Below are 10,039 nucleotides of genomic sequence, written 5' to 3'. Positions count from 1 at the left end.
AGGTCAAATCAAAGAAAAACCTTGTGTATGCGATAGAGGCTGTATTTTTCAATTGATCTTCATGAATATTGGTGAGAATGATTGCCTTGATGAAATCTAGGCCGAGTTCGAAAATGGGTCATCTCGGGTCAAAAACTAGGTCACTAGGTCAAATCAAAGAAAAACCTTGTGTATGCGATAGAGGCTGTATTTTTCAGTTATTCTTCGTGAATATTGGTCAGAATGATAACCTTGATGAAATCTAGGCTGAGTTCGAAAATGGGTCATCTCAGGTCAAAAACTAGGTCACTAGGTCAAATCAAAGAAAAACCTTGTGTATGCAATAGAGGCTGTATTTTTCAATTGATCTTCATGAATATTGGTGAGAATGATTGCCTTGATGAAATCTAAGCCGAGTTCGAAAATGGGTCATCTCGGGTCAAAAACTAGGTCACTAGGTCAAATCAAAGAAAAACCTTGTGTATGCAATATAGGCGGTATTTTTCAATTGATCTTCATGAATTTTGGTCAGAATGATTACCTTGATGAAATCTAGGCTGAGTTCGAAAATGGATCATCTCGGGTCAAAAACTAGGTCACTAGGTCAAATTAAGGAAAAACCTTGTGTATGCGATAGAGGCTGTATTTTTCAATTGATCTTCATGAATATTGGTCAGAATGATAACCTTGATGAAATCTAGGCCGAGTTCGAAAATGGGTCATCTCAGGTCAAAAACTAGGTCACTAGGTCAAATCGAAGAAAAACATTGTGTATGCAATAGAGGATGTAGTTTTCAGTTGATCTTCATGAAATTTGGTCAGAGTGATTGCCTTGATGAAATCTAGGTCCAGTTTGAATATGGGTTATCTGAGGTCAAAAACTAGGTCACTAGGTCAAATTAAAGAAAAATCTTGTGTATGCGATAGAGACTGTTTTTTTCAATTGATTTTTATGAAATTTGGTCAGGATGATTGCCTTAATGAAATCTAGGTCGAATTTGAATATGGGTCATCTGAGGTCAAAAACTAGGTCACTTGGTCAAATCAAAGATAAAACTTGTGTGTGTGATAGAGGCTGTATTTTTCAATTGATCTTCATGAATTTTGGTCAGAATGATTGCCTTGATAAAATCTAGGTCGAGTTTGAACATGGGTCATCTAGGGTCAAAAACTAGGTCATATCTAAGAAAATGCTTGTTTTATCGCAAGAGACCAATTTTTTGGTCCAATCTTAATGAAAATTGGTCAGAATATTTGTTTCCATGAAATCACTAGGTCAAACATGTTTTACACTGTTATGGTGTGTTTCTTAGGTGAGCGACCTAGGGCCATCTTGGCCCTCTTGTTTAGGGATGAATTATCTCTTCATGAAAGGCTTTATTTACTCTAGATTTAGATCATCAAATTTATAATCGAAGGGACCACTTAAAATAACCTGATCCAAAGGTTCAGGGTAAGTTATAGTGCGAGTGATTGATCTGGCATCTTTCATCCACCCGGCCTTGCGTCCACAATAGAGGTCACAATTTAAACAGTCTTGATGAAACGTAAAAACAATTGTCTGACTAAAAATCCTTGGCCACATACTCAACTTTGCGTACATCAAAGTTCGGTCAGAACGTTTCTCGCTCAAATTTAGTTCGGGTTTGAAACTTGGTCATCTTGGGTCAAAAATAATGTCACTTGGTCAAATAATAAATATATATTATTAACACTCTAGAGATAACCTTCAGAACGTTTGTCTTTATACGTTCTATGACTCTTCAAAACTGTGTCACATTGGTTCACAAACTATGCCACTTCGTCAAATCAAAGAAAAACGTGTTTGAATAATATATCTTTAACTGGACCTTCTTTATAAAGTTTATCCATTGAGAAAAGGCAGTGGCTAGAGAACCGGAATCGGTTCCCTAGACTGCGAACTTATTCGTCCGGAACCGGTTCTCTAAGCAAAGTACCGTGCATAGGCTAGGGAACCGGAATTTTATTTCTATGCATAATACTGCCGAAATCCACTTTGTTTCTTTTGGTAAGTATCATGTGCATGTTCTTATCTTAATAAGTTAATTAATTTTACCATTTCAGCAAGCTATGCCCTTTTATTTATTTGTGTTTACTGTGTCTCCCAAAGAGTACTCGCAGTATACTGTCCGCCATATTGGAATGATAAAATAAACTGGTACGAACGAATGCGAAATCGTCGACACTAGAGCCGAAATAAACTTGAAATTTAAACTTAAATGGTATAAGACAATAAAAGAAACGATTAAAACAAAATAAGTAATTTCAGTATTGATTACATATCTTTGAACGTGAAATGCCGAGGTGTTACAAACCAGTATTTAAAGTGATGAAAGAATATGTATGAAGTTTTAAGGGCAATTGACCTTACGCCAGATAGCATGTAGCCACGCCTACCAGTTTTCAGGGGGAACAATTCATGCTAGGCCCGACAAACAAAGGAATCAAATGGCGACGGCAGAAATATTTTGCCGGACATTCTAGTTGATTTCGGCGTACGCTACCTCAATTCACACGTATTTCTAAAGTGAAAAGACAAAACACAAAACACGTTAATAAGTGGATGTTCTGTAGCGAAACATAAATTCTACAAAAAACAACGATACGTTGTTGTTAAAAGCCGGGAACTGCACCCGAGTATGAGGAAAACTAAACAAGACAGGGGGCCGAGCAGAAAACACGTAAAAAGGACGGAAATCTCTGAAACCATTATAGCTGATTTTGTGGGTTTTTTTTAATTGTCCGTTTCTTTTTCATTATAGAAACGTCAAATTTCGATCTCCCGGAAATCATGTAGGGTATGACTATATTAAGCAGACTAGAACATTGATTTTTATTAATTAAGGTTGAAATCAGACTGTGGATCCTGAATCCTATTTCAAAATAATTAGATAAATTAAATAAGGTAATTTACATGTAAAAATTGTCACTTGTGTCATTTAAGAAACGTCGGATTTCGAAATACCGGAACTCATTTAAGATGCTCATATCATTGTTCAACATTATTCAGATACATAGCATTTAATGTCTAATACTTAATTAGACATGATGCGTTTTAAGTATAAGTAAAGAAAGTTCTCTTATTAGAATTAAAACGTGTAAAATGATAAATAAATAAGATATAGTCCAAGGCGATGATATAGTCCATACTCATATTTCAAGACATATACCGGCGCATCGCAGCTTAAAACAATGTTTGAGCCTACCAAATTTCTTTATAAAGTATACAGAATGAATGTATAATTTTTTGTTTAAGAACATATCTTCTTTATACGAAATATGCTATTTTTTCTGGAATTTTAGACGAAGTTTACGCTGTCTATTAAAATGAAATTTAGAACGAAAGCACACACCGAGTGCTAAGTCAAAACTTTGAGCGCCTGGAAAATTGTTAATTAGACTCATTAAAAATAATCTTATATTAATCATAGTTTTTTATCATGTTTATTATTTGTTGTATTATCACCCAGGTATGACTTAACATACACCAGTGGGAGATTGATGTAAACCTTAAAAAATGCATAAATCATGTTTCCGGTACATTAAGGCATAATATTTACACGTTACCATTCAAATAATATAGAACATCAAATACTTGAGTTTTATCAGTACATACCAGTTACTCTGGTAACTGATGGAATATTTTTACTATTGAATAAAGAATACTAGGCACTTTTGTTAAATAAGAAAGTTAATTTTCATAGAATTTTACACTGATTTAAATAAAATAATTAAAACGTTATAACACAATGAGTGCTAAGTCGAATTGCTTTGCTTTTAAACACTCTTATAAGATTTTTAAGATCAACTATTCTTGAGGACGTCCACAGAGCCTGATACATCGTTGACAATATTCGAGGTCTGAGAGTGGATTTGGAAAAGGGAAGCGCTCTAGTATTACACTCTCTTCCCTGTGTCTGATGTAAAGTGTCGTAACGTCACCTTTTTACCATTTTGGACGATTTTTCGGTGGCATTTATATTCTTTGACTGGCGAGTCCGGCACTAAGTTTGACGGACAAAATGGCGGCTAACAACAAGGCTTATCAGTTCTGTTATCTGATTGGTCAGTTGGAACCTGTCAATCAACACTGGCGTAAGGTCAATTAAATTAGTTTGTTCATCTATAAACATGTAATGACGCAAATACAAACCAATATTATTTTTAACTTAAATAATTTATTTAAATAATTTAAACATAGTACAAGTTTAAAGCAAATAACATTTCAAAACTGCAAAGTAGTTTTCACGCATTCATTCGTACTAGTTTATATCATTTGAATACGGCAGACACGGTATATATGCGGCGAGTACACTCTGGGGGACAGTAAACGCAGATAAATGCAAGGGCATGGTAAAATTAATTAAGATAATAATATGCATGACATTAACCAAGAAACAAAGTGGATTTCGGCAGTATCATAGTATGCATAGAAATAAAATTCGGTTCCCTAGCCTATGCACGGTATTTTGCTTAGAGAACCGGTTCCGGATGAATAAGTTCGCAGTCTAGGGAACCGATTCCAGTTCTCTAGCCACTGCCTTGAGAAAAAGCCTGACACCAAGACTTACATGTACTTTCCTAGGAATCTTTACGAAAATTTTATTAGGATAGAGAAATAGAAATAGTGTAACACACCCTTATCGAATCATATTCAATAGTCGTGGTTCCATGCTGGGTGATAAATACCACGGGAGAAAAGACTTCGTTCGCGACTATACACTGTCAGACCAGTAGCCTCGATGAAACTTGTGGTTTGCCGCAGATCCTCAATGCCTCCATACAGTTTCTGGTGGATTGAGGTATCTATCGGCCAAGTCGCAGCTCGCTCCTGGTCATGCCTTTACATCTCAGAAGTATATGCTCCGCAGTCTGATCTTCTTCACCACATGGACAAGTTGCCGATGATGTCAGTCTGTATTTCTTGTACATGTGAGCATTGAGCTTGTTATGCCCTGAGCGGAGCCTGACCATCATAACTTGTTCAGACCGATCAAGGAGATGAAAAGCATCTTCCTCCATCCTTGGTCTCGTTATTGCCTTGATGATGGTGACTTTCTCCTTGTAACTCACAGGCTCTGTTGAAAAGACTTAAAACAGAAAGTAGAACACGGGACAACAGAGAAATGTGGAACAACTTGATAGTGATTTAAAGATTTCATTTCACCTTCTCTCATGTTGCTCATTGGCAGGCAAGTTGCCTCTGTGGCCGAGTGGTTAGGATCGGTGGCTTCATAACACTTGCCGCTCGACGCTGTGGGTTCGATGTGCAATTCTTTCATGTGAGAAAGCAATCTAGCTGGTTTACAGTAGATCGATGAATGTCTCCAAGAGCGCCCGTGCCCGGAGGGGTACCTTGTGTCTATCTCCACCATTCAAAGCTGAAAAGTCGTAATATGATCTTACTATGTATCAGTCTGGCGTAAGGTAATGGACCAATAATGACAATACGCATTCTCCGGAACGATTTCGGCATTCTCCGGTTTTACGGAAAGCGCAGCGCGTCGTCTGATGAAAAAGTACATGTATGTAATCACATGGAAATTGTCGAGAGTCACCTTAAAACTCAAAAACGAACAAACTTTTGCCGATCGTGCAATACTCAACAACCAAACACTGTGGCATTATATTCCTGTCGTTGCATTCCTCATTCATTCATTAAAAATTAATTAAGGGCTTAGTGCAAAAAGGAAGCTATTTCATATTTTCATTATTTTGAGAAAAATGTAAACAACATATTTTTCTGCAAGTCGATAATCCTCTATGAGATCAAACAAATAACAACACAAAAAATAAAGATGGATAGAGAAATAAACTTTCCAATTTAATATTTTTCCAAAATATTTATAACGAAAACACTAATACATTCATTAATGACATTGTTGCCCAACTGTATGAATGTAATCATCAACAAGTATATTAGAATCGTTACAAGGAAGAAAACTTTTTCCTGCAGCTTTGATAAAACTTGGCACCTGCCAGTTCTTAAGATAAGACAGATTGCAAGTACAATAGACCTCTCCTCCTATAGTCAAAGTTTGAAGGTTTTGCAAATGTGTAACTGCTGGCGGAATTGTAAGGAAGTTCGGACCGTTATCTCGCACATCATATAGTAAAGAAAGTTCTTTCAGGGAATTTGCAAACCCGTCAAAAATGCTGGCGTCAATCAGCTCATTTGCTATGTCATTAATTTCTAGATATTCCAAAGCAGATAGGTTTTTGAAAGAATTTGGCCATGATGGAAGATAATCGAAATCAAAATTGAAATATGTTAAAGAGTGGCTAAAACCTGTCGTAACGGAATTGTCTACATGGCTTAGCGGGTTTTCCTTTAAGTACAGGGATCTGAGGTTATTTAGCGTACCAATAGCCGACGGTATGTTATCTAGTCGGTTATAGGAGAGATCTAGACTTGTTATCTGCATTGATATGCCATTAAAAGCGTTTCCATCGATGCCAGAAATGGAGTTGAAGTCCAGCTTCATTGTGACCTTTGCCTGGCTTTGAAGATGAACTTGGTGGAAGACATTTCCTGGTATATTTGTAAAGTAATTAGAACTAAGATCTATCTTAACACTATTTTGACTGATGTTTATTGAATTAACCGTTGGAAATGTCGACAACTGGGCCCTGTTGCACGTAATCAGGAAATCGTTGACGGTTGCAATCGGACTTGCGTAATTGAAATAGCCGCACCCTTTGCACGCCGGCGGTAGACAGTCGTGAGAGTATACATTGGTTGTTCCGCCTAACAGGTAAGCTTGGGTTGTGGAAACAGCACTGAAGATACATAACAATATCTGGAAAAAAAACAATTGTAAATAGTTGCGGTTTATCACCTTACGAAGAACATTTTTCTGATAACTTATACGTGTATCTGCTGTAAAAACGCCAGCATTCTTTCCTTAACTACCTACAATACTTTTTTCATAGAACACTAAAACTGGAAGCAAAAAGGCCAAGATTTGTAATAGCTCAACATTACTGTTGTGTGTACGATTACCCTGGTTTTACAGTCCGAATATATTGTCAAAATTTCAATATTCTAGAAATTGAATTAAAGTTACAATGTGAGGCCTCACTGGCCGAGTGGGTAAGATCACTGGCTTCAAATCATTAGCCCCTCACCGATGTGGGTTAGAGCCTCACTCGTGGCGTTGATATCCTCAAGTGAGGAAGCCATACAGCTGCATGGCTTACGGAAGGTCGGTGGTTCCCTCCCGTGAAGAATAATGCACGGAGGGGAACCTGGAGTCTTCCTGCACAATCAAAGCTGGAAAGTCGCCATATGACCTATAATTGTGTCGGTGCGACATTAAACCCATTAAAAAATTATGAAGTATTTTTTTTTCTTACAATGATGCTTTTTTCCATCTTTGTGACACAAAAGTCCAGTTTCTTTGTCCACAAACAAGAAACTAAAATTTAACAGAGAATACAACTGTAAAGGACATGAAGACAATATAAATGTAACTGAAAATGTACTTTAAACAAATCAAATATAATCAAATACATTCTCTATACAATAGTTATCAAGATACATATAAGTTGCAATATTAGGACAGTATTTTCAATAAATCAATAACTTAAAAAATTTATGACTTTATTATGTAATATACTAGTCAATCTTCTCATCGTATCTTTAAGAATTTTAAAGAATGCCGCTAGAATCAAAACAAAGAAATAAGAATATCTTACCTTAAACAGGCGGTGAACGACAGTAAATGTCTTCCAGACAGGCTTTATCTACGTTGGAATAATTTGGAACGGTGTCGTATATAAACAGCTGATATTGTTCAACTTGTGTACTATATAGGTTGACCTACTTTGTTTTACTTTAGAATAATGCCTTTAAATAATGGACACAGTTTTGCTGCGGAGATCAATTAATCGTCTATTCAGTGTAGCCAGAATTTATTTCATCCGAGAGATGATTTTGCCAGTGATTGTATAGCACTTTTATACTTCTCCGCCGAAGTCCTGGGTTGTCCTAGGTTATAGACCAGTTCCAGAAAAAAAGGTTTGAGGACAGTCCCAAGGAAATAATTCATGTATTAGGTTAAACTTTTCCAGCGCACTTAAAGCCAGTCTTACAACATTCGCACTTAAAATAGTTATGTCGTAATATAGATACCCCTCATATATTCATTGCCAACTTGATTTTTTAAGTCATTCTTAATTCATTTACTGCCGTAATACATGACTGAAGTACAGTTTGAAAATGAATATAAATACAGCAGATTTTACATTTTAAAAATACATGTACTTCCATTTTGTTATCCAGACAAAATTATGCACGTCAAATTTTCCGTTCTGTTTTCCAAATTGGAGTAAGTCATAAATCTTGATTCCATTTCACTAACAATTTATTTCTGAGGCATGTCCTTGTTGTACAGAATATAGAAGGAAACCAGATAAACTGATCATATCAAAAAGAATGAATATTCCTTGACCACTCCTGCTTTCCACTACGTCAGCAGCTTCCAGGTGAAGCAATACCATGTTACTGTCGAAGCCAGTTAGGTTACGGCCAACCGATACCACCGTGACTGGATCATTATTTCTGGACAAGAAAATGTTATTTACAGCTGTAGGAATTGCCATCATGTGACGATGGAAAACGTATGTTCCCGGGTACTGCATGGTGCCACAGATCTTCCTGTCTCGTCCAAGTAGACTTTGTCAAAGATTTTTTTTTCCAAACAAACCAACCATTGTGCAAGTCTTATTAAATGTAACTGTGAAACAAATCTTAAAATTGTCATCAGGAATTTCAGCCTCACATTTCTGTTTCAATGCGTCAAATTCCTCTTTCATTAAAAGTCTTTCTCTTTTTTCCTCGGGAAAAGCACAACGAAGTATGGTTAACTTACGCATCGCGTTAGTTTCATTTGCTAAATCAGATTCCGCATCTATTCTCGGAACGGCATTAACATCACTGCAAATTTTGTAGAGTTCCCCTCTCAAAACAGATTTCGTTAGCTTGCAGAATGGGTTTTCTCTCTAAAACACGAATTCGTCCCTCTAAACTTCGCACTTGCGCTGTCTCATTAAGATCGTCGAAGCAAACTCGATAGCATAAATATCACACTAAAATCCACCCTAGATGGCTTGTAATCTTCGCTACTGCTGGTGTCCAGTAAAATAGTTTGGCTGCATGTGTCCACAGTTTTGAAGTATTTTTAAGTAAGATGTAAAGAAAAACATCTGCGTTACTTATGCGTTAAGGAGACACTTACATTTTGAGAGACTATAAGCCGTTTCTGCAGGAGATCTATCTATTTATCTATTTGGCGCACCAACCTCATCCTTGCAGCGTTTTTAACAAATCATATAACTTGAAAAAAGATACCAACTTGTCATTTCTGTGAAATGGTTTTCGATTATATTAAGATTCGTAATAAGAAAAAATGCCTTCTTTAGTAACTGCAAATAAAACAATATCTGGAATGGAAAACACGGAGGACCAGCACATTTTCAAGTTTATTACTTAACTGATACCTATGTAAAATATGTTCTCGTAACTATATCACTGGCAAAGAGAATAAAAGGGCTAAAGGGCTTGCGCAAGTGAGTTTCCAGACAGTGGCAATGCTTATTTTTATAAGCAATTATTGACTACTTAGGTCAAAATTTTTCTAGGAACATTACATACCGTTGCTGACTGTAGCATTAGCACAGATATTGAGCCTGCTGGTTAAGCTTGCTGACTTATATAAGCATTAGTACAGATATTGGGCCTACTGGTTAAGCTTGCTGACTGTATATAAGCATTAGTACAGATATTTGGCCTACTGGTTAAGCCTGCTGACTGTATATAAGCATTAGTACAGATATTGGGCCTATTGGTTAAGCTTGCTGACTGTATATAAGCATCAGTACAGATACTGGGCCTATTGGTTAAGCTTGCTGACTGTATATAAGCATCAGCACAGATATTGGGCCTACTGGTTAAGCTTGCTGACTGTATATAAGCATTAGCACAGATATTGGGCCTACTGGTTAAGCTTGCTAAGCATTAGTACAGATATTGGGCCTA

The 10,039-nt window shown here is 36.6% G+C and overlaps 1 protein-coding gene across 1 annotated transcript; it reads right to left on the bottom strand.

Moving 5' to 3' along the window:
* Nucleotides 1-5,793: 5,793 nt before the first annotated feature.
* LOC123548161 (leucine-rich repeat-containing G-protein coupled receptor 5-like) lies at nt 5,794-7,787 on the bottom strand. Its single transcript, XM_045335391.2, has 3 exons — nt 7,699-7,787; nt 7,357-7,418; nt 5,794-6,800 (listed from the first exon to the last, which is right to left on the bottom strand). The coding sequence occupies exons 2-3, from the start codon at nt 7,372-7,374 to the stop codon at nt 5,871-5,873; spliced, it is 948 nt and encodes a 315-aa protein (XP_045191326.2). The 5' UTR covers nt 7,375-7,418; nt 7,699-7,787; the 3' UTR covers nt 5,794-5,870.
* Between the last annotated feature and the right edge of the window lie 2,252 nt (nt 7,788-10,039).

The sequence above is a fragment of the Mercenaria mercenaria genome, chromosome 9, assembly GCF_021730395.1.
Source record: "Mercenaria mercenaria strain notata chromosome 9, MADL_Memer_1, whole genome shotgun sequence".
In the NCBI taxonomy this organism is placed as follows: domain Eukaryota; kingdom Metazoa; phylum Mollusca; class Bivalvia; order Venerida; family Veneridae; genus Mercenaria; species Mercenaria mercenaria.
The sequence above is the reverse complement of the archived record's forward strand: the minus strand, read 5'-3'. Positions and strand labels throughout refer to the sequence as shown.